The sequence below is a fragment of the Entelurus aequoreus genome, linkage group LG19 (genome assembly GCF_033978785.1).
Source record: "Entelurus aequoreus isolate RoL-2023_Sb linkage group LG19, RoL_Eaeq_v1.1, whole genome shotgun sequence".
Classification (NCBI taxonomy): Eukaryota; Metazoa; Chordata; class Actinopteri; order Syngnathiformes; family Syngnathidae; genus Entelurus; species Entelurus aequoreus.
In genome coordinates this window covers 25,902,686-25,928,055 of record NC_084749.1, presented here as the reverse complement: position 1 = coordinate 25,928,055, position 25,370 = coordinate 25,902,686, and the positions used below count along the sequence as shown (strand labels likewise).

The following is a 25,370-nucleotide window of genomic DNA, read 5'->3' as shown; positions in this document are numbered from 1 at the left end:
TTATCATTACACCATGTACCATGTAAAATTGGTTCGAGGTCAGCACAACCAGAAATAATTCATAGACAAGGCGCACCGGGTTATAAGGCACACTGTCAATTTGTGAGAAAATGAAAGGATTTTAAGTGTGCCTTATAGTTTGAAAAATACGGTACAGTAACTATGGTGTTGCTGTAGCTCGTTAAATTCAGATGCAGTCAGTTGTCATGTGTTGAACTTATTTATATACAGTATATTACAGTATTATTGTACTATTAGTGTTTCTCAAGGTTCCATTTTAGGTCTTCCGTTTTGGCTATTGAGCTGGTAGCTCGCAATTTTAGTTCAGTAAAACTTGTGAGGCGGACATTTTTGCAGCAAATTCTTAAAAACACTATATAGTGCTGTTATAGAGGTAATCTCTGACTAGCTTTTTTTTTGCAAAAAGTCCTAAAAACAGCTCCTGTCACTGAATTTTTTTTTTTCTATACCAAAATCAAATGTCTACTGTGCAGGACGCTGGTTCTCAAAAATATACAAAATAACATTAATAGTGAACGAAAAAGTCCGGCTCCCCGGCCATTAGCTTTCTGGAAATGTGGCCCTCAAAACAATTTATTTGAATACACATACACCTACAGACTGAAGAGTACAGTGTATGACCAAGAAAATACTAGCAGATTAAATAAAAATGAATTTTAAATCAAATCATAATCTATCTTGGGCTACATTATCAATGCCTTGTCTTCCAGACATTCAGCACTACATATCACTTTCCAGCTTTACCAGCTCTTACCATCTTTGTTCTCTGTATCACCTCTCTAAATAAATAATACATAGCTAATGGCTCTACTGCAAGTCAATAACCACGGAACCAGACATAGTTTATACTGCACGAGTGGTGCAGTATAAGGTGCTTGCATGCATGTCTATGTAAGCGATATTTTCAGGACCCCCAATGCAACAGCATCCTATTAGCTGAGGCTCAGTTGTAAGTTATAACCCGGTTGCCTAGGTTACAGGCTTGTCAGTCACCCAGCAGACGAATACCCAGGTTGAAGCATGTTGAGACATATAATTGTGTGGTGTATCTTTCAGCGTACACAGTAAGTTATTGAACACCCAGCCATCACCTGTTACACAGCTAATATTTTTCAGTTTGTTATCTGTGTATGTCAGAAAATTTGTTGTGGACTTTAGCCCAATTGTGACTGTGAAAAACTGGCCCTTGTCACAGACACATAGGAACTGTTTTAATCCATGAAAATAACTTCATAATATGCCAACTTCTTTCAAACCTCCTCTTTACTTTTACACCCGTACTTAACAAAGATGTATGTTACTTTTTTTCAATTGGCAACTTAATATGGAATCACTCACCTTCTGGTCTATACTGTGCAACAATAGTGACAGTTTGTCCCGCGTTCTTTAGAGCTGCAGCTGCCTGCTCATGTGTTGCACTAGACAGGTCTACCCCATTCACCTAGATCCACAGACACATATTTCCATGTCAAATGAGAAGACATGTGTTGCTACTATATGATAGAATTAAATGCATCATAAAAAAACTAATCTCAACAGGAGCTTTAAGGTGATAGCACTGGCATATTGTTCTAACTGCAATATAGTTAAACCATGATGTTAGTTGATATGTATTTACTGTATAAAACATACTGAGAGGATTCGATCTCCCTTGTGAAGTTCCCCACATAGATCAGCAGGACCACCAGCCAGAATGAAGGAGATGAAGATTCCTTCTCCATCTTCCCCTCCAACGATGTTGAAACCGAGACCTGTAGATCCTCTGTGGAGGATCAGACGCCTGGGTTCCCTGGAGAAAATGATACTTTATATATTAATCTTTTTTAAACACAATTAATGTGTCTATGATTTAAAGTGTAACAATATACTAAAACATGACAATTTAGATGAGGGCATAGTGATAACAGACTAAATGTATTTATTTTCTAGAAGTATAATTCTAAATCTATCTTAATTATTACAGGCTTTGAAGAGGCGTGCGTTCCACAATTGAAGCATGGGCATTCTTCAATCTTCACATTGCCCAGTAGATGTCAGTATTTTATCATGTTTTATTTTGTGGCAGTGCTATTTACACACAACGACAAACAACGCCTCTCAACATCTAAAACACCAATTTAAAAAAAGAAAAGAACAAGAGTTAAAAGGATACCTCTTCTTCTTGCAGGCTGTAATATTATACTAAAATTATTCAAGCCCCAGTTAGAATTATATGTACTTTTGAAAATGTAAATCATTGAACACACAGCAAATTTCAATAGATAGTGACAACTTGTAATCATAGCTGTGTTGAGCTATCTAAATTGTGTTTTTTTTGCTTCCTTGAAAAACTAATGTAAGTTCGTAATCTTTGCAAAAAATATAATTTACAATGGGGGTTGAATAATATTGAGCACAACTCTACATATTTTACACCAGTCATTATTGGCATGCTATAAATCAGTGGTTCTCAACCTTTTTTCAGTGATGTACCCCCTGTGAAAATTGTTTTAATTCAAGTACCCCCTAATCAGAGCAAAGCATTTTTGGTTGAAAAAAAGAGATAAAGAAGTAAAATACAGCACTATGTCATCAGTTTCTGATTTATTAAATTGTATAACAGTGCAACATATTGCTCATTTGTAGTGGTCTTTCTTGAACTATTTGGAAAAAAGATATAAAAATAACTAAAAACTTGTTGAAAAATAAACAAGTGATTCAATTATAAATAAAGATTTCTACACATAGAAGTAATCATCAACTTAAAGTGCCCTCTTTGGGGATTGTAATAGAGATCCATCTGAATTCATGAACTTAATTCTAAATATTTCTTCACAAAAAATAAATCTTTAACATCAATATTTATGGAACATGTCCACAAAAAATCTAGCTGTCAACACTGAATAGTGCCTTGTTGCATTTCTTTTCACAGTTCTTTTTGACAGACATTTTAGTGAGGGTCAAACCATCATGGCATTGGGGAAACTCTGGGTTTATGGTAATGAATGGAATAGCCTACTTGATTTGATGTTCAGTTTATGAACTTACATTCATATTTTGTTGAAGTATTATTCAATAAATATATTTAGAAAGGATTTTTGAATTGTTGCTATTTTTAGAATCATCCATCCATCCATCTTCTTCCGCTTATCCGAGGTCGGGTCGCGGGGGCAGCAGCCTAAGCAGGGAAGCCCAGACTTCCCTCTCCCCAGCCACTTCGTCTAGCTCTTCCCGGGGGATCCCGAGGCGTTCCCAGGCCAGCCGGGAGACATAGTCTTCCCAACGTGTCCTGGGTCTTCCCCGTGGCCTCCTACCGGTCGGACGTGCCCTAAACACCTCCCTAGGGAGGCGTTCGGGTGGCATCCTGACCAGATGCCCGAACCACCTCATCTGGCTCCTCTCGATGTGGAGGAGCAGTGGCTTTACTTTGAGCTCCTCCCGGATGACAGAGCTTCTCACCCTATCTCTAAGGGAGAGACCTGCCACCCGGCGGAGGAAACTCATTTCGGCCGCTTGTACCCGTGATCTTGTCCTTTCGGTCATAACCCAAAGCTCATGACCATAGGTGAGGATGGGAACGTAGATCGACCGGTAAATTGAGAGCTTTGCCTTGCGGCTCAGCTCCTTCTTCACCACAACGGACCGATACAGCGCCCGCATTACTGAAGACGCCGCACCAATCCGCCTGTCGATCTCACGATCCACTCTTCCCTCACTCGTGAACAAGACTCCGAGGTACTTGAACTCCTCCACTTGGGGCAAGATCTCCTCCCCAACCCGGAGATGGCACTCCACCCTTTTCCGGGCGAGAACCATGGACTCGGACTTGGAGGTGCCGATTCTCATCCCAGTCGCTTCACACTCAGCTGCGAACCGGTCCAGTGAGAGCTGAAGATCCTGGCCAGATGAAGCCATCAGGACCACATCATCTGCAAAAAGCAGGGACCTAATCCCGCAGCCACCAAACCGGATCCCCTCAACGCCTTGACTGCGCCTAGAAATTCTGTCCATAAAAGTTATGAACAGAATCGGTGACAAAGGGCAGCCTTGGCGGAGTCCAACCCTCACTGGAAACGTGTCCGACTTACTGCCGGCAATGCGGACCAAGCTCTGACACTGATCATACAGGGAGCGGACCGCCACAATCAGACAGTCCGATACCCCATACTCTCTGAGCACTCCCCACAGGACTTCCCGTGGGACACGGTCGAATGCCTTTTCCAAGTCCACAAAGCACATGTAGACTGGTTGGGCAAACTCCCATGCACCCTGAAGGACCCTGCCGAGAGTATAGAGCTGGTCCACAGTTCCACGACCAGGACGAAAACCACACTGTTCCTCCTGAATCTGAGGTTCGACTATCCGGCGTAGCCTCCTCTCCAGTACACCTGAATAGACCTTACCGGGAAGGCTGAGGAGTGTGATCCCCCGATAGTTAGAACACACCCTCCGGTTCCCCTTTTTAAAGAGAGGAACCACCACCTCGGTCTGCCAATCCAGAGGTACCGCCCCCGATGTCCACGCGATGCTGCAGAGTCTTGTCAACCAAGACAGCCCCACAGCATCCAGAGCCTTAAGGAACTCCGGGCGGATCTCATCCACCCCCGGGCCCTGCCACAAGGAGCTTTTTAACTACCTCAGCAACCTCAGCCCCAGAAATAGGAGAGCCCACCACAGATTCCCCAGGCACTGCTTCCTCATAGGAAAACGTGTTGGTGGGATTGAGGAGGTCTTCGAAGTATTCCCTCCACCGATCCACAACATCCGCAGTCGAGGTCAGCAGAACACCATCCTCACCATACACGGTCTTGATAGTGCACTGCTTCCCCTTCCTGAGGCGGCGGATGGTAGTCCAGAATCGCTTCGAAGCCGTCCGGAAGTCGTTTTCCATGGCTTCCCCGAACTCCTCCCATGTCCGAGTTTTTGCCTCCACGACCGCTGAAGCCGCACACCGCTTGGCCTGTCGGTACCTGTCCGCTGCCTCAGGAGTCCTATGAGCCAAAAGAACCCGATAGGACTCCTTCTTCAGCTTGACGGCATCCCTCACCGCCGGTGTCCACCAACGGGTTCTAGGATTACCGCCACGACAGGCACCAACTACTTTGCGGCCACAGCTCCAATCAGCCGCCTCGACAATAGAGGTGCGGAACATGGTCCACTCGGACTCAATGTCCAGCACCTCCCTCGTGACATGTTCAAAGTTCTTCCGGAGGTGGGAATTAAAACTCTCTTTGACAGGAGACTCTGCCAGACGTTCCCAGCAAACCCTCACAATTCGTTTGGGCCTGCCAGGTCTGTCCGGCATCCTCCCCCACCATCGCAGCCAACTCACCACCAGGTGGTGATCGGTAGAAAGCTCCGCCCCTCTCTTCACCCGAGTGTCCAAAACATGAGGCCGCAAATCCGATGACACAACTACAAAGTCGATCATGGAACTGCGGCCCAGGGTGTCCTGGTGCCAAGTGCACATATGGACACCCTTATGCTTGAACATGGTGTTCGTTATGGACAATCCGTGACGGGCACAAAAGTCCAATAACAACACACCACTCGGGTTCAGATCCGGGCGGCCATTCTTACCAATCACGCCTCTCCAGGTTTCACTGTCGTTGCCAATATGAGCGTTGAAGTCCCCCAGTAGAACGAGGGAATCACCCGGGGGAGCACCCTCAAGTACTCCCTCGAGTGAATCCAAAAAGGGTGGGTACTCTGAGCTGCTGTTTGGCGCGTAAGCGCAAACAACAGCCAGGACCCGTCCACCCACTCGAAGGCGGAGGGAAGCTACCCTCTCGTCCACTGGGTTGAACTCCAACATGCAGGTTCTGAGCCGGGGGGCAACAAGAATTGCCACCCCAGCCCGTCGCCTCTCACTGCCGGCAACGCCAGAGTGGAAGAGAGTCCATCCCCTCTCGAGAGAACTGGTTCCAGAGCCCTTGCTGTGCGTCGAAGTGAGTCCGACTATGTCTAGCCGGAACTTCTCCACCTAGCGCACTAGCTCAGGCTCCTTCCCCCCCAGCGAGGTGACGTTCCACGTCCCAAGAGCCAGCTTCTGTAGCCGAGGATCGGACCGCCAAGTGCCCTGCCTTCGGCTGCCGCCCAGCTCACATTGCACCCGACCTCTATGGCCCCTGCTATGGGTGGTGAGCCCATTGGAGGGGGGACCCACGTTGCCTCTTCGGGCTGTGCCCGGCCGGGCCCCATGGGGACAGGCCCGGCCACCAGGCGCTCGCCGTCGTGCCCCAACTCCGGGCCTGGCTCCAGAGGGGGGCCCCGGTGACCCGCGTCCGGGCGAGGGAAATCTAAGTCTCGGTTCTTGTATTTCCATAGAAGTCTTCGAGCTGCTCTTTGTCTGATCCCTCACCTAGGACCTGTTTGTCTTGGGAGACCCTACCAGGGGGCATGGAATCCCCCGGACAACATAGCTCCTAGGATCATTGAGACACGCAAACTCCTCTACTACGGTAAGGTGGCAGCTCAGAGAGGAGTATTTTTAGAATATTAAAAAAAAATCTCACGTACCCCTTGGCATACCTTCAAGTACCCCCAGGGGTACGCGTACCCCCATTTGAGAACGACTGCTATAAATGACAGTATTCATATGTAAAAACTGCATGTGGTTATGAAACAACTTTAATGTGATGCTGGTCTTACAAAAGTGATACTGTACAATATACATGTACAGTACAAGGTTGGATTATCTGTAGTTTCAGTGAGCTGAAAAACTAAATTTTTTTGGTGCTGTTAAATGCTATTTTTCTTGAATCGGACTAATCACAATTTTTTATTTAGATTAATCATGTTTAATCACAGGTTATTACTCATTTACATAACTTAAATCAATAAAAAACACTATATATGGACAAAAAGGCACATTTTATTGTGAGAATGTCATAGAGGGACATTTGTTCAAAATTTTTCACTTAAATGGCCATCATTTATTTGCTCAAAACTTGCTACCAAATTTATCTGAAGTCAGGGTTTAATTTGAAGTGAAATTTGCCAGTGAGCAAACCTGTCGTACTGTCTTCACTCATATACAGTGTGTATGTATTGACTGGATCACTGACCATATAACAACCCGGGCCGCCTTTTGGGTAACCATCCACTGTTAATGTAAAGTTACATGTATGCTCAAATTGCGTAATTCATCTGCACAGATCCATGATTAATGCCCAATTTTTTTTACCACAATTTTTTTTATGCAGTGGGCTCCAGGGCATAAAGAAAATCGAAGTTCAGTGCAAATATCCAACTTAAAAGAGAACAGATTGAACGTTTGTGTAACAGTGGTCATTCCGCAGAGTCAATTCCCACACACAACGGGCTCAAACCAGCGACCAAAAATCCCTACTAATTGAGAGTTAAGTCGAGCAGCGGTAGCCAGTGAGCTAAAAACCATGGGCTGTCAACTAATTTCCCAGCGCAGCTCTTAAGGCGACGGAAAGTGAGGTTTGCACAACGTACTATCGCACAGCCACAGTAGCTGAGATCTATTACACTGTTTATAGAAACAAACATTTTTTTTTTTAATTTGCAGCCAAACACGTTAAAAATGTGCAAGTTCGTTGGATTGTTCAGCAGTGACGTGACAGTCTGATAACCAGGGAGACAAGATAAAAGAGGCAATACGGTGGATACAAACAGAACGAGACTCAAAAAAAGGGCTGACATAAAAAATGACCATCCTGCAGTCAGTCTGCAGCTTATCAGATTTATTATACTCCAAACATTCTGATTGGCCATAAGGATTATGACGAAAGGAGTCATATTCTCGTAACCACGGTGACGCCAATTGAGTGACAAGGATTGTGATAGGCTGTAATCCTTCCATTAAAATGGATTAAAGACAGTAGAGCAGCACTGAGAGTGTATGTGCATGTGTGTATGTATGTGACCTCAGTTTACATGCCAGATAAAAATTTGGATTGCCATCTGCCAAACACACACACACAAGTCCACGCACCACCACAGCCCAGTTAGCAGGGCGGACAGAGGTCAGGCAGTAAATTTGGGCTCTCTAGGAGAGAAATTACATGTCCTTACAACACTAAATCATTTTTGTTGTGAAATAAATGCAGCCTTTTCTCGTTCATATGTACGGTAGATTAATACTGTTACTTACCTTGTGACATCATCATCTACAGTCATGGACCTGGGCATTGGCGAGTATCTGGGTGTGGTCAGTGGGGCAGGGCTCACAGACTGGCTCCCGCTCATGTAGGGACTTATGTGGTTGTCTTGATGCGGGGGATAGGCTGGGAAAAAACAAAACAAAAACAAGTCTCTTCTCAACATGCTTTCAAAACTGTTGGTCCATTTTGTGTGGCCATCCTCATAAATTAACCGCTTAGAACTTCTGCAGTGCACTTGTAGTGAAATAAAAGGTACTTTATTAGTGACATGTACAATACACTGTAGAGTAAAATTGGTAATTTTGTTTAGGAGACGTGACTCTTAATAGTTGTCCAACATACAAGAGGGCACTATATATGACAGGGGTGGGCAAACTTTTTGGCTCAGGGGCCACATTGGCTTTTGAAATTTGACAAATGCACATGATGCATTTCAAAGCATATTATATCTCGGACCTAAGAGTAGACTTCCCAAACATGGGCTATACATCTATTTTCAACAATATCAAATCAGAACCTCAAAGAAACACAAAAATTGTATTACAGGGTTAACACTTACATTCTCTTTCAGTGGGAGCAGTGTTGTTGATCACCCTTTTTTGTCAGTGCGTCAAAGTCTAGTATCAGTTTTGTTGGGGCAATCCTCGAAACAGATCTTTACTCAATTTTGTTCTAATATTTTGCGGGCTGGATTCAAAAGTAGTTTGCCCATCACTGGTATACGATGTAGCTCTGAGATATATTTTATGTATATTTATGTATTTTATTCCATGTTGTTATTATGTACAGTATAAGGCTGCAGCTAACGATTATTTTTCTATCGATTAATCTATAGATTATTTTTTCGATTAATCGGTTAATCTATAGATTATTTTTTCGATTAATCTATAGATTATTTTTCATTTTACCGATTATTTTTTTATTCAAAATGAAGATGAAAAAATAAATGTAGGCCCGTTTTTTCAAAAGGCATGGCTTTTATTTACAAAAAAAAGAAGTATGGCCACTCAGTCAACATTGACAACAACATGACTAAATATTCTGTAACAATGTAAACATTTAAAACTTTTAACATTTAACAAAATTAAAAGTAGCTTATTTGCTTTTTAATGTGCAAATATAAAAGTCAACATCCAGTGCAAATCTTAATATTCTGCAATAGTATAAGCATTTCAAAAGTAAAAGTATTGCTTATTTTGCTTTAAAATGTGCAAAAATAAAGATAAACATCCTATACAAAAAAGTGCAAAACGAAATATTCTGTAACAACAGTGTAAACATTTCAACAAAAGTGAAAGTATTGCTTATTTGCTAAAATTTGCAAAAATAAAGATAAACATCCAATACAAAAAAGTGCCCATCTAAATATTCTGGAGCACTGTAAACATTAAGTATTGCTTTTAAAATGTGCAAAATAAACATCCAGTCCAACACAGTACACAATAACCAATTCTACTCATTCCAGTGAGTGACTAACAGTTGTAATGAAGAAAGGTTAGCATGTCTACATGCTCTGCTTCTTTTCTTGTTTACAATATTCCCAGCAGCTGAAAATAGGCGCTCAGAAGGGGTCGATGTGGCTGGAACTGAGAGGTAATTAGCCTTCACCTCAAGCCAGGACAAGCAGTTTATATTTCTAGAAGGTCAACGGGCTCATAGTGATGTTACTAGTAGTTGACTGGGAGGTGTTTATTATCATTTGGGGAGAGTCCGCTGCCTGATGCTCACCTGCTAAACACCTATCTGCTCCACGCTGAAGCGCTGACTACATGCGCTCTGAATACACACTGCTGATTGGCTGATAATGCTTCGTGTGTACCAATCAGATGGTTGTGTGGGTGGGACAATGCTGCGTGTGTACCAATCAGATGGTTGTGTGGGTGGGACAATGCTGCGTGCTGAGACAGAGGCAGAGGAGCGAAGCAGCTTGTTAAGACTTTAGCAGCTAAAGTTAGCTTTAGCTTAGAAACTCGTTCGGTACACCCCCGTACCGAACCGAAAGCCCCGTACCGAAACGGTTCAATACAAAACACGTACCGTTACACCCCTAGCAGATACAAATGACACATTCATGTTTTTGTGTAATGATGACAACGCATACTCGCGCGGACGATTGACTAGTTGATGGTTTTCTTTTCAAATGTTCGTTCATAGCCGTTGTGCTGCTATGATAGGCCGTTTCCGCTCGACACAGTGTGCATACAACAACATTATTAGGCCGTTTATTGAAATACTCCCACACTTTTGACATGCTTTTCCCCCTCCTCTCCTTGCCTTAACCCCCCCTGTCTTCTTCCGTGTCCCCGCAGTACCCTCCGTCGCCTGGACAGTGAGCTGTGCGTCTCACTTTTCCCTGGATCTCCCCCCTGTGTTTTTGGACTGCCTTCCTTGTTCCTGACTCCTCACTCGCCCCTGGACTTGACGCCCCTCTCAGCCCCACGGACCCCCGCTTGAATCCCGGATCACCTGCCTGCCCCCTGGACTTCCTCGTCTCTCGTTCAACACTTTGGTAATACACGCTTCAGTTAAATTCTACACATAGTCTTACACCACACACAATCTTATTCTAGTTCACACTCCATTTCCTTAGTTTAGTTGTATTGTTTATTATTATTATTATATATATTATATTTATATATATATATAATAAATCATTGTACATACTGTCCCCTGGTGTCTGTTTGCCGTCACCTCCCCTTAGTCCAACCATAACACGCACAAGGACAAACCAAATTGGGATAAATGGTTGGAGCCCCTACTGTTTGCAATGCGGGAGGTACCCCAAGACTCCACAGGGTTTTCCCCTTTTGAATTATTATACGGCAGGAAGCCTCGGGGGGTTTTGGACATAATTAAAGGCCTACTGAAATGAATTTTTTTTATTTAAACGGGGATAGCAGATCCATTCTATGTGTCATACTTGATCATTTCGCGATATTGCCATATTTTTGCTGAAAGGATTTAGTAGAGAACATCGACAATAAAGTTCACAACTTTTGGTCGCTGATAAAAAAAGCCTTGCCTGTACTAGAAGTAGCGTGACGTCGCAGGTTGAAGGGCTCCTCACATTTCCCCATTGTTTACACCAGCAGCGAGAGCGATTCGGACCGAGAAAGCGACGATTACCCCATTAATTTGAGTGAGGATGAAAGATTCGTGGATGAGGAACGTGAGAGTGAAGGACTAGAGTGCAATGCAGGACGTATCTTTTTTCGCTCTGACCGTAACTTAGGTACAAGGGCTCATTGGATTCCACACTTTCTCCTTTTTCTATTGTGGATCACAGATTTGTATTTTAAACCACCTCGTATCCGAGGTGGTTTAAAATACAATCCTCTTGAAAATACAATCCTCTTGAAAATGAGAGTCGAGAACGCGAAATGGACATTCACAGTGACTTTTATCTCCACGACAATACATCGGCGAAGCTCTTTAGCTACGGAGCTAACGTGAAAGCATCGGGCTTAACTGCAGATAGAAACAAAAGAAATAAACCCCTGACTAGAAGGATAGACAGAAAATCAACAATACTATTAAACCATGGACCTGTAACTACACGGTTAATGCTTTCCAGCCTGGCGAAGCTTAACAATGCTGTTGCTAACGACGCCATTAAAGGTAACTTAGCTACGGGACTTCACAGAGCTATGCTAAAAAAAAATTAGCTATCCACCTACGCCAGCCAGCCCTCATCTGCTCATCAACACCCGCGCTCACCTGCGTTCCAGCGATCGACAAAGCGATGAAGGACTTCACCCGATCATCGATGCGGTCGGCGGCTAGCGTCGGATAGCGCGTCTGCTATCCAAGTCAAAGTCCTCCTGGTTGTGTTGCTGCAGCCAGCCGCTAATACACTGATCCCACCTACAGCTTTCTTCTTTGCAGTCTTCATTGTTCATTAAACAAATTGCAAAAGATTCACCAACACAGATGTCCAGAATACTGTGGAATTTTGCGATGAAAACAGAGCTTTTTGTATTGGATACAATGGTGTCTGAATACTTCCGTTTCAACCATTGACGTCACGCGCATATGTCATCATACATAGACGTTTTCAACCAGAAGTTTCGCGGGAAATTTAAAATTGCACTTTATAAGTTAACTCGGCCGTATTGGCATGTGTTGCAATGTTAAGATTTCATCATTGATATATAAACAATTCAGACTGCGTGGTCGGTAGTAGTGGGTTTCAGTAGGCCTTTAAAGAAAGCTGGGAGGAGGGTCCAAGCCCCAGGAAAAATTAAATTCAATACGTCATGGACCTGCGAGCAAAACTCCACACGTGAGAATTTGCTCCGGGCCCAGGAACGTCAGCAGCACTTGTATAACAGGGGGACTCAGCTAAGGAAATTTTCACCGGGAGAAAAAGTACTTGTGTTACTTCCAACGTCCAGCTCTAAATTACTCGCCGGACGGCAAGGACCCTTTGTGGTCACACGGCAAGTGAGCGATGTGGATTATGAGGTCCGGTTCTCGGACCGAGGCGGAGACACTCAAATTTACCATCTAAACCTCCTGAAGGCATGGAAGGAGGCGGAGCCTGTTTCCATGGTGACGGTGGTCGAGGAGGAGGAGGAGTTCGGGCCGGAGATCTCGCGCTCTGCCCCGCCCTCCCCCCTCCTTTGTGATAATCAGCTCACGTTAGCGCAGAAAGCAGAAGTTGCTAAGCTGCAGCAGCGCTTTTCTGATGTGTTCTCCCCTCGGCCCGGCCGCACGAACCTCATCCAGCATCACATTGAGACCAGCCCAGGTGTTACGTTGCGGTCTCGGCCCTACCAGCTCCCGGAACACAAACGCAAAGTGGTTCGGGAGGAATTAAAAGCCATGCTGGAGTTGGGGGTAATAGAAGAATCCCACAGTGCGTGGTGCAGCCCCATTGTTCTGGTGGGGAAGAAGGATGGGTCTGTGCGGTTCTGTGTGGATTACCGCAAGGGCTTCCTGGCCTGCGCCTGACGGTGGAGGTATGTGGAGGGTGGTGTGGCCTGCGGGCCTGCAGCGGAACGGGGTGTGCCAGGACCGGCCTCAAAATCAGCGACAGGTGCGTAGATGGCCCACCTGGGCCTTGTTATCTAATCACCTGTCGCTCTGTATAAGCAGCAACCGGGAGGAGAGACGTTGTTGGAGCTGGAGCAAGAGTGCAAGCAAGAGTGCAAGCGAGAGCGAGAGAGACAAAAGACACTTGCTGGAAAGCAACCCACAGACTTATTGAAAAATAAAACTGTGTTGTGATCATCACCAAGCATCATGTCGATGCTTGGTGGTCCGAAGAACCCACTGGGGGGCAACCTCCACAGCTACTTTGTGTTAAAAATGGCAAAAGAGGAGTATGCATTTACATGTGTGAGCCAGTCTGCCCAAAAAAACTAGAGTATAGAGAAAAAGAAGGAACTTTTTGACTACAGCGCTGGGCTACAATTGGCAGACTTACACAAAGCTCTTCGGGTAAATATTTATCATTCATGAGGTTATCCGCTGACGTCATCAATTGGAAAAACGTCACAAATTGGGCAAATTCTCTCGTTTGGAGGACGTACGAGAGAAGACAAGATTATTTCAAAATATCTCCGCCCTGCTTCCATGGTTTGATTTCAAATTGTCTGGATTTACCTTATGCAGATCCCACATACACAAAAACAGGTACCAATAGGTACCTGTTTTTACTGTAACATAATAAATCCCCTTTAAAGAGCTGAGTTACACAAAATCAATTGATGCGTTTCAGTCTCTACTGGTGTTTTTTTAATGACGTTAATTTTTGAATTAATATAAAAAAAAACTTTTTTTATAAATGCCCCCAAAAAGTGGTACATAGATGCTGCATGTTTCAAAACATAGAAAAACGCCACAGGGTGGAGCATGATAATATGTATGTGCAGTAAATGAGGTCTCCATAATGAAAGTCACATAACACACACAAAAACATCATTTTTAACCCCCTAGAACCCGGTCTTCACATCACATTTTTGGTTGTGTAAACCACAACAACATTTTAATCTACTGAGGACATTATACTGCAAATGAGTGGAGGAGAAAGAGTAGCGATATACCACATCACATGTTGGATTCAAGATGACTGAAAACACATCCAAAAGTTCAGGATACTTTCAACCTTTTTTTGTTTTTATACTCATTGGTTCCCAAAGAGCCCAAATAGCAGAGATAAATAAAAAATGCATGCCATCGGGTCTTAGGAGGCTACATACTGTAGGGCGGTCTGGGCCACTTTTGCACTAGTTCTCAAATGTACACACAGTAGATCACCTGCAATACGCCTACAAATAGTACACACAATATTATAGTTTGCACACGCTACTTAGCGCGTGGAATTTGGATCTGAGAAGATCAGGCCCTAGGACTTTGGCACAGTCAAGTCACAATATTCCAAATCAACAAACATTTTCACACTACTGTACGGGTACCTGGTCATTTGGCAAAAACAAAATGTCATGAAATCAAGTAGCAATAGTTCTAGTGTGTCATGAGCATGTATTTTTTTATTTACCATTTGCTCTGTCAGGGGACGGCACAGCAAGCCCATCACATTTATGGTTTTAGAACAGTTTACACAAAGGATTCCCTTCCTAAAGCAACCCTGGCCATGAATTGTGCTCTGACATTAAAGATCCTGTACTCTAATACACTAGTGCGTACAATAGCACGTACATACACTATAGCATGTGTCATGTACGCAAAACACTGCCACAAACAGAACAATGGCAAAATAAAAACCCTATTAATATGCTTGCTTATCAGTATATTCACTTTTTTCTTCCTGTATTGGAAACTTAACTGTAAACAATGTTGTCTCTACCACCACAAAGCACATTGCAAGTGTGAGTGAGTTCTATTTACAGCTGAGAAAACACTCAACCTTTCTTGCCAGAACAGCAAACATACACAGCCAGGAAATGTTTTTTTTAATATACATTTTGTCTGGATTATACTAAGCATTTATGCATTTACTACACAATGTAGTATTATTTATTTTCATAATGTGAAGTGAAGTGAATTATATTTATATAGCGCTTTTTCTCTAGTGACTCAAAGCGCTTTACATAGTGAAAAACCCAATATCTAATACATCTAAACCAGTGTGGGTGGCACTGGGAGCAGGTGGGTAAAGTGTCTTGCCCAAGGACACAACGGCAGTGACTAGGCGGGCGGAAGCGGGGATCGAACCTGGAACCCTCAAGTTGCTGGCACGGCCGCTCTACCAACCGAGCTATACCGCCCGAATGTAATGTATTATTTATTGAAAGCTGTGTCTACTTTTACTACCATATTTTATATCATATTATGCATCTACTATTTACGTATCGTCTCTTGTGTCTAGTTTATCATCGTCCAATCAAATCACATACTATGTCTGTGAAGCCCTGATATTTTTGCTTAAAAAATCGAGCTCTACTACGAATTAAATTGTGTTTTATTTTTTTTCCGAAGGAAAAAGATTTAGGACGCAACTTTAAAAATAAAAATCAGTATAATGCATTAAGCATTATAAGTGAAAGTGTATTATTTTGTGCTGTTATAAATTAGATAAATAATAATAACAATTATTTTCCTTTCATGATGAATAAAGTCTACCTCGCTATCTATCTAGTATGATTGAGGGGAGATTTTAGTTCATACTGCAGTTACTGTATGAATAAAAACAATGAATGTGTATGTATGTACAGTACTTACAATTGGTGACATCAGGAGGGGGAAAGTTTTCATTGATGAATACAGAGGAGTTTTTGGCCACACGGAGATAAACAACATCGGGTGTGGACTTCAGGACGGCCACTGCTTCCTCATGAGATACTTCCTCTAAGCAAGAGCCATTAACCTGCAGACACAGGAAGAAATATACTGCATTATAAAGGCACAAAAAATAAGATTCTTACATTAGAATGTAATCAAATTCTAAAAATTACACTTAAATACATAATTTAAGGGATTTTAATTCGTATAGTAAACACAATTGTTAAATTCAAGGGAAAAGAGGGGGACGATAAAGACTTCAGCAGAAAAAAAAAAGACTTACAGCCACAAGTTTGTCCCCTATCTGTAGTCGTCCATCTTTTTGTGCGGTTCCTCCCTCAATGATCTTTGTCACATAGATACTGTTGTCCCCTTGAACGTGTTGATTTCCAACTCCACCAGCTATACTAAATCCTAGCCCTGGAAGAAACAATCAACATATTACAACTTTTTGTAACTATTTATATAACTCTCCAACTACTAGTACCACTTACATATTTTATTTAAAGTTATATTAAATTATACTACTACACTGAGAACAATGTATAAAACATAGAGCTGAAGTATCGTAATTGGAAATGTATATTTTATTAATTTCTATTTCACTTTTCACTATTTTCACTTTCTTACTATATCTGCTGTATTTCTATCTGGAGTATCTATTATTATTTTGTAATAAAAAAACCTCAAACTCAATATATTTATCACCATATCACATTACTCCTGAAACACAGAATAAAGCGGTGTAAATGCTGACGATGTCAAGCCAACTCCATCTGTTTGTTATTCTAAAGGCAGTGAAATCCACAATACCACCATAACCAACTATACCGCCATAAATTTACAGTTTTATAACCCTGACACTATGCTGTCGTTCAGGGGGAAGCACATGATTATGGCGCACGGTGGTTGTCGTGCTCTGATGGTGTTTGCTTGTTCTACTTTGATGGACTGAATTGAAACAAATAATAATAATAAAATATAATTGTATATATGACACAATTATACCTTGTTTCTGCTAAACTTCAATTAAGCGGTGAGTCAACATGTCCTTTTTAATAAATTTAGTTCGGTTAGTGGCATCGCAGCCACGTCTAATTTAAAAGCCCATTCAGAAAATTGCTAATTTACATTGCTTCGTCATATTACTAAAACGAACGTACTATTTAAATTGTATATTGTAGCCAAAATTTTTCCCCGAAGATATGGTTTCCAAAGAACATTTGTCTTCGTCGGCCTTCTTTCATCTCCGTAATATCGCTAAAATTTGTTCCATTTTGTCCACTAGCGACGCTGAGATAGATCATGTTTCATGCGTTCGTTACGTCTCGTCTCGATTACTGTAACGCAGGAGTGCCCACACTTTTCAGCAGGAAAGCTACTTTTTAAATGACAGAGTCGACGGGATCTACCTCATTCATATATATATATAATTTATATTTATTTATTTATGAAAGAGACGTTTTTGTTAACAAGTTAAAAGGTGTTCAATGATAATACAAGCATGTTTAACACATAGATTCCTTCCTTTCCTGAAGACAAGAATATAAGTTGGTGTATTCTGATTCTGATGACTTGCATTGATTGGAATCAGACAGTAGTGATGAGAACGTCCACAATTTTTAATGGAGGAGAAAAAAAGTCCTCCTTTCTGTCCAATACCACATGAAAGTGGTTGATTTTTGCCATCTTATTTGTCCAGCTTCCATACTCCTTTTTATACACTTTACAAGAAAGATATTGGCAGCAAACTCAGTGGCTTGCGAGCTTGTGCACGCCAGCGTTCTGAGACTCTTAGTTTGTTAGCGCAGGCAGGATAGAGCAGCACTTTTATTGTGAAGACAGGAACTATGTGGTCAGTCTTTAGGCTTTTGACAGGAGGTATGGTTGAAATAAAAAGTGTTTCTTGCCTCCCTGACGGTCTTTTTTTCCTTCACACTGAGCTCGCAGCAGCCAGCGTCATTTCACAAGACCCTCGGGTGCCGTGAATGTCAATCAAGTGACGAAAGTGACGTCATAGTGAAGATTTCTGATCGCAAATTTTTAGGACTATTTTTTCAATGCCTAGTTGGCGATCGACTGACACACCCTCCGCGATCGACCGGTAGCTCGCAATCGACGTAATGGGCACCCCTGCTGTAACGTATTATTTTCGGGTCTCCCTATGTCTAGCATTAAAAGATTACAGTTGATCTCCTGCTGGCCCCGCTATGGACTGGACTCTCACTATTATGTTAGATCCACTATGGACTGGACTCTCACAATATTATGCTAGATCTACTCGACGTCTATTGCACCGGTCGCCCGGGGAGTGGGGGTCCCCACATCTGCGGTCCCCTCCAAGGTTTCTCAAATTGTTATCCCATTGGGTTGAGTTTTTTCTTGCACTGATGTGGGATCTGAGAATATCGTTGTGGCTTGTGCAGCCCTTTGAGACACTCGTGATTTAGGGCTATATAAGTAAATATTGATTTATTGATTGATTGATTTAGCGCATATATTGTGTATTGTTTACTTTTTCAATTAATTGTTTTGAAGTGGCTTCACTGCGGTAGGAGATATTGAACACATCGAAAAAAAATGTTTCCCTGTTCATATAAACTTTTGACATTATAAATAAATGATAAATGGGTTATACTTGTATAGCGCTTTTCTACCTTCAAGTTATCTAAAATAAACATATGACTATTGAACATATTGTATTGAACTGAATTGTAAATGTTTTGATTATTGTTTACATATGATTATTTACAAAGCTTTACATAACATGTAAAATATAATACATTATTTCTCAATATATAATTATAAATGTACTTAAACTGCATTTTTGTTGGTTTTGTCTTTTATGCACACACGAAGGCTCCGAGAACCAGCTCTAATTCCGGTCGTCAAAAGTAATACAGAAAACAATTGTTTATCCTTGTTAAATGGTTCCGATCGTGGTAAACAAATTTCCGCTAATATTTTCAGAGCTACAGCTTATAAACCAACTTTGTAAATATGTTTTTTTAACATTAAGAAAGCCTCCTAGCAATGAAATAACACCCAAATAGTCACCTTTACAAGCCGCAAACTTTGAAGAGCGATGTAGCGAAGGCCGACTCTATTACAATGCTCACTATGCTTCAATCATCCTTATAGCCCCTAGTGAGTTACAAGTAATATTTAAGACCAAAATGGGGCCATAAAGAAAATGTTGTTTAGGGACACAAAAAGCCTGGTGTCGGTAATGCAGTAAAGAAGACTTCATAGTCTGCCTAACTGTGTTGCAAGATATCTCCCAATTCAGAGCATTGCTGATAAATTACACAGTGTACCCCAGAATTTCACATTATTGTATTTTTCGGAAAGTAAGCCGCTACATTTTTTTACCCTGCGCCTAATAAAACGGTGATGGATTGATAGATTTTTCTTCGCTAACAGCCATTATGTTTTGTATTCAACAAACAGATTCTATAAAACACCCACAGAACCTGAAAAGGTGTGTTATTTTTTGTACTGTGGCGCAATCTTTTGGACAAGTTCGCTCACTGCAGATGCTGTGGGTTGAACGTCTACAGTATTTCCTTCTGTTTAGTGCAGAGAACCGGAAATTCAATTGCCATTCGGTCTACTAGTCATCCATAGCATTTCTACTCGTATGGTTTCTTCATTCATCACACCATGCATTGTTTGTAAGTTTTACAATATAACTAAAACAATTCATACTTACGATACCGTCACATTTTTGATAGCAGTGCTTTCATGCATATTTGTACATGCTACAGTAATGTAGTCAAGCTAGAGTCGTTAGCATTAGCTACTATGCTAACACGTTTACAGGCATCTGTGTTAGTATTATTAACTTACAATGGGATTCTTTTTTTATTGTTCCAGTTTCACAAATTCCTTAAAAAAATTCACTAAAACCGTGGAGTTATTCAGTCTGTTTAGCTGCTTGGAGAGCTGGCTTCCGCAGTTAGAGGGACCATGACAATGACTTCTGTTTTGTCTAATTTTTCCTGTTTTAGTGCCGTGTTACAGGCACCATTTGGAAACAATTAAAGTATGTAAATAATCATTTACAAAATATTTCTGTGTAAATAATTCATTTCACAACGTATATATCTACGGCTTATAGTCCAGTGCGGCTAGTATATGGAAAACTATGTTTTTCTTTTAGAATTTAGTGGGTGCGGCTTACATACCATAGTCCAGAAAATATGGTAAATGGAATGAGTGTGTATTTTGAGGTTGATTTGTTGCATTTTGCTTTTTTTGTAAAACATCTACCTCAACATCCACTGCCACACGGCCACTATTAGTACGGGCATTTTTTTTCTTCGATTGTGCACTCTAGTTAGTGCTTGTTATTATTATTATTATATAGAATTTTAGAATCACGGGTCCATAATTCAAACAGAATCGATGGCTAATTGGGACCAGTTGGCATAATAGTTAATTGCTGGAAAATTATTTAGAAGCAACAAATTCACTTTAAATGCTCTGAACACGGGTAGAATAAGTGCAATGACTGAAAAATCTTACCTGCTTTTAAAAGCACCTCTGCTTAATATATGATTTTTAAACTTTCAGTACTGTACGTAATCATACAAAGACCGTGTTGTGATTATGTTTGTAGTATTTCTTCACCTTTGGGACCTTTCACTAGCTTTATATCCATGATTCTATCGTTGTGACTCCTCTTGCGTCGTATACACAGTCTGACCAGACCTCCAGCCTCCTTCAATGCCTCCACGGCCCCACTGTGGGTCACCTCCCTGACATCTGCCTCATTTACTCGGACTATACAGTCATTCACCCTGCCCAACAAAAACACAGGATTTATCGAATAAAAGCCACACAACATATAGTGAACATGCAAACATAGTGTGTTTGTGTGTGTTTACTTGAGTCGTCCATTCTGGGCGGCGACTCCTCCTGGTATAATCTTGGTAATAAAGATGGACGGGTCTTCTCCAATATGAGGATTATCAGTTCCTCCTGCAATACTGAATCCCAAACCTGAGTTACCCTAAACAAAAACGTGTAATAATAAACAACGAGTCAGTGATATAAAAGCATGTAACACATGTATATGCATCTAACAACGGTACCGCAGTGTAGCCAGTCTACTTGTATTCCGGCCACAATATATTACTTTTTTTAAGTTTTTTGAAACAACTTTAAGTAATAATAATAATAATAATAATTATATTACAGTGTTCCCTCGCCACTTGGCAGTTTACTTACTGCAGATACAGTGCAGTGCAGATTTTAAAGTACCATTGAGTACCATTGAGTACATTGATACAGTATTTGAGTAGCTCGAAAAGGTTAATTATGTCTTCTTGTTAAATAAAAAAGTATGTCAACATTTGAGTACCAATTTGAGTTCTCATGGTAAAATTACATAGGTTTTAGAGTGTATGCACTGTTTTAAGATATAAGAGAGAGGAGAAGTGTTTTTAATTGTGTGTGAAAGCTGTGTAGAGTATGTGTAGGACTTATAAAGACATTAATAATCACACAAATCACAAAATAAATAGCATCTCGACTTTACCGAAATATACTTACTATTGGGGGGGCGTAACTATAGCGTCAAAACAGTGCCAAAATCCTTGCGCTCAAAAAACACTCTGTATGTGCGGACTAATTTGCCGCTTGTGCGGACTCTGTTTCTCTGTTTGTCTACATGCGCGACGTTCTACTCCACAGGGCCGGTCATTGAATACATGGCCAAGCAACTCTCCTTTCTTCTGATTGGTCACTTTAAATACCTGCTATCGCCTGGTCAGTGCCAATATGAACGGGGCCTGTTGTGTGTCGCTTCTAAATAAGATTAGAGTCTTTAGACAAAATAACCTATAATTAGTCTATTTTTTTATACTACTATCTATTAAATAATGACATCACTATTTTTTATGATATCATGTGGAAAAATGCTATCTTTAACAACAAGTTTTACCAATTTGATTTAATTAAAGATTAATCAATGTTTATTTATATAGCCCTAAATCACAAGTGTCTCAAAGGGCTGCACAAGCCACAACGACATCCTCGGTTCAGAACCCACATCAGATAGCTTACTTTGACTGGCAACATTTTTTTATAGTTAAAGTTAAAAGTTAAAGTCCCAACAATAGTCACATACACTAGGTGTGGTGAAATTATCCTCTGCATTCGACCCGTCCCCATGTTTCCCCCTGGGAGGTGAGGGGAGCAGTGAGCAGCAGCGGTGGCCGCGTTCGGGAATCATTTGGTGATTCAACCAACCAATTCCAATACTAGATGCTGAGTGCCAAGCAGGGAGGCAATGGGTCGCATTTTTATAGTCTTTGGTATGACTTGGCCGGAGTTTGAACTCACGACCTTCCAGGGCAGACACTCTAACCACAAGACCACTGAGCAGGTCAATGATCAGTATCTGCTCCCCAAGTAATTGCAATGTTATATTATGGAGATGCAGACCTACTTTATATGATAAAAGGTAGTGCCAGAATGGCTAATATGATATCCTCACATTGAGATTGCAATTGTGTGTTTTTATTGTTTTTATAACAGTATATAAAATGGGTTATTTTGTCTAAACTTTAGACCCTACACTCAAGACTACTCTTCTTCAGACTGTTCTTCTTTTTTACATACGCAGATTTCGGCACTGTTCGGACACCATACGTAACCCCTGCAATAATCGAGTGCAGACAGTATTGTGTTCTCAAGCATATTTCAGTGAAAAGTATGTAGCCCAACAACTAATAAAAACTTAGCAAGAAACGGAACTAGTACTGAATCTAGTGCATGTAAGTCAAAATATGGTCTGTGGTGTAATTTGTCATTCAACTCTGAATTACATTCTGCATTATTTAATGACATTGTGAGCTATGTGCAGGTTCTAGCTTCAATAGCGCCCTGTGCGAGACCCCCTCAAGGTGTGATGATAACCTCTCATTGTTATGGATTCATCCTTTTTTAGCAGTATGGTGGGGCATGGGTTGCCGAGCAGAAATACTTATACATCATTTTTTCCCCTCTCATTCTTCTGTTGCCCCCAAGATAATGTAGTCTTGGACAATTGCCCAAGTGACCCATAAGTAAAACAGCCACTGGCAACGTGGTTTTACCTTGTTACTAACTGAGAGAAACACATGACTCATAAGTATCGCTTTGCAACAGACAACCATTATATGGTGAGTATAACCTTAGGCAGACACAGAGTTATTAGTAGATCTGCTATAAAATATCACAGTATTAAAATTAACACATACATAATATAGGAATGGCTATGGGAACAATACGTGAATGTTTCTGTTGCTAAATTAGTCTTTTAACAGTTTTGTTTTTATGAAATTAATTGTTGTTTTATTTTATCTCTGGTGAAAAAAACAACCTTGTCTATATTCCTTGCGATCCGTCTTACTGGGCATGAATGTGTGTCATTTTTGCGTCTCTGTTTGCATGTACGTTTGTACATCCATAGTGTTTTTTAAGGCAGAGCCAGTCAAGCAGACATATCCAGGTCACAGGAGAAAAGACTGAGCGAGAAGAACTGCGAGAGAGCCTCGGGGTGAGACAAAAGAGAGTATAATGAGAAAGGGGCCGAGAGGATCAGAGGAAGAAAGTTGAGACTGATGGAGAAGCAATAGTAATGTTCGTAAAATAGGGTTGGTAAAAATGTGCAAAAAATGTGAGCTGGGGAGAGAACGAAAACAACACTGACACGTAGCCATGATATGTAACACAGGGCATGTCCGTCTAATCTATATGTACCTATGTAAAACAAATAGGCTTCAACAATTTGGGTTTTAACGTTTTCCATTGCAGTACACACACTGTAAAAGACTTGCCAACCTTGAAGGCATTTTTTGAGAGTTCCTAAACACCCACATGTACGAAAAATGCTTACATGCTGGCAGGTCTACACATACTACTGACTTTTTGGCAGTATGTTGTTTATGTTTCTATTACCCTGATGCATTTGCACTATGTAGGGAGGGTGCATGTTTTATACCCGCTCCATTGTGATTTCCTCATATTCATAGTCCGCGTCTGTTCCGTTGACCTGTTTGAGACAGCAAGTGGTGAACAAGTGACAGAAATTAGTCAGCAAGCAAGACACAGATACATTTTTAAAATAATTGAAATTGAATCATTTCATATAAAGTATAATTTGAAACATTCCAGTTTCACTTTCATGAGTTATGCTGAAATGCCGAGCCTCAGTCCTTTTTCGTATTTCTACATTTACCAATTTGTCAAAGAATATTATTGGTTATCTTTTAAGGCTGAGGCTATCTATTGTTTTCATAATCGAGTAATCTATCGATTTTTTGTTTGAGTTAGAGAAATCGCATAAAACACAGTCGCTAGCTTTGCCATAACCTTCATTCTATTTTATAATAAATGCACACCATCAACATTGAAATTGTACTTTTAACACATGTGCATTGATAAAAAGAATAAAAATAGATGTTGTTTCCAGCAACACAGATCACTGCACACTCACCACCGCGGCTCGCATGTGAGCTCTACTGCATGTAGTTAATGGGCACTTCATGTGGTCCGGGTTTAATCAATGCTCATTAGTTACAATCATTAAACAAAATAAAATTGGTTGTGGGTGAATGTCTTAAAATGTACCAGGCACAAATTTGATAAAGTTATTTGATTTTGAGCATAGGAGGAGATGGGTGAGCACACACGTGTGCACAAATAAATGGCATCCCAGTGGTCTGCATAATCTCCTTGTCTGTAATCTGTGTTTTTGTGCAGTCAGATTAGTTTTGACTGTACATTTGTATCACCATATTTCATTAGCCACCATATACAATAAGTAAGAATGATCTGCCACCCAGAAAAATATAAATGTAAACCTACAATATAAAATCTACTTGTACTGATAACAATAATGTTACGTATAAATACCTTTTTCTTATTTTTTAATAAGGAAGCTATGGTAAAAAAAATACACAAACATACAATTATTAAACAGGACTTGATTAATAAGTCTGTAGCTTCCTGGATTTTATTCCAGGCAGGTGAGTATTTTCACAGTAATTATATAATAAACTTAGCTAACAATGACAGACACTGATTTGCTGTGGCAGCTGGCCACCAGTAAACTGACATCTGGGCTCAAACTATTCTGGATTTACCATTTAACCAAACAACATTGTTTTCCAGAGGGAGAAATACTGAAATTACGTTACTACAATTACATTACTACATTTAATGACATGAGGACGATTAAAGGTTGTTGTTAATGTTTAATGCATGTAATAATTGCAAGAGACAATGAATGGGCGGAAAAAAATCCTAAAAATGTAAATGCCGCGCAAGGATCCTTAGCTTTCTGTTGTTGCTTTGGACAAAGAGACTCCATTTATTGGGCAAACACTTTCACACAAAAACTGAGTGTTTACAATATTCAAGGCCTGATACAAAAAAAAGGCATTCTTATTAATGAAAATGTAAATTCACTAAAATAAATATAGCATTTTTCTGTTGCATAGA

The 25,370-nt window shown here is 40.9% G+C and overlaps 1 protein-coding gene across 10 annotated transcripts in view; it reads right to left on the bottom strand.

Annotated features, from left to right (window-relative positions):
- Positions 1-25,370, bottom strand: part of LOC133635229 (discs large homolog 1-like protein) — a 211,780-nt gene that overhangs the window by 45,835 nt on the left and 140,575 nt on the right. For all 10 annotated transcript variants that reach the window (XM_062028164.1, XM_062028165.1, XM_062028168.1 and 7 more), the window contains 8 exons: positions 23,869-23,919; positions 20,768-20,892; positions 20,511-20,680; positions 16,162-16,298; positions 15,819-15,963; positions 8,123-8,255; positions 1,654-1,810; positions 1,360-1,462 (listed from right to left, as the gene is read on the bottom strand). In XM_062028164.1, the coding sequence (XP_061884148.1) occupies positions 1,360-1,462; positions 1,654-1,810; positions 8,123-8,255; positions 15,819-15,963; positions 16,162-16,298; positions 20,511-20,680; positions 20,768-20,892; positions 23,869-23,919 (1,021 nt within the window). The remainder of the gene's footprint in view (positions 1-1,359; positions 1,463-1,653; positions 1,811-8,122; positions 8,256-15,818; positions 15,964-16,161; positions 16,299-20,510; positions 20,681-20,767; positions 20,893-23,868; positions 23,920-25,370) is intronic.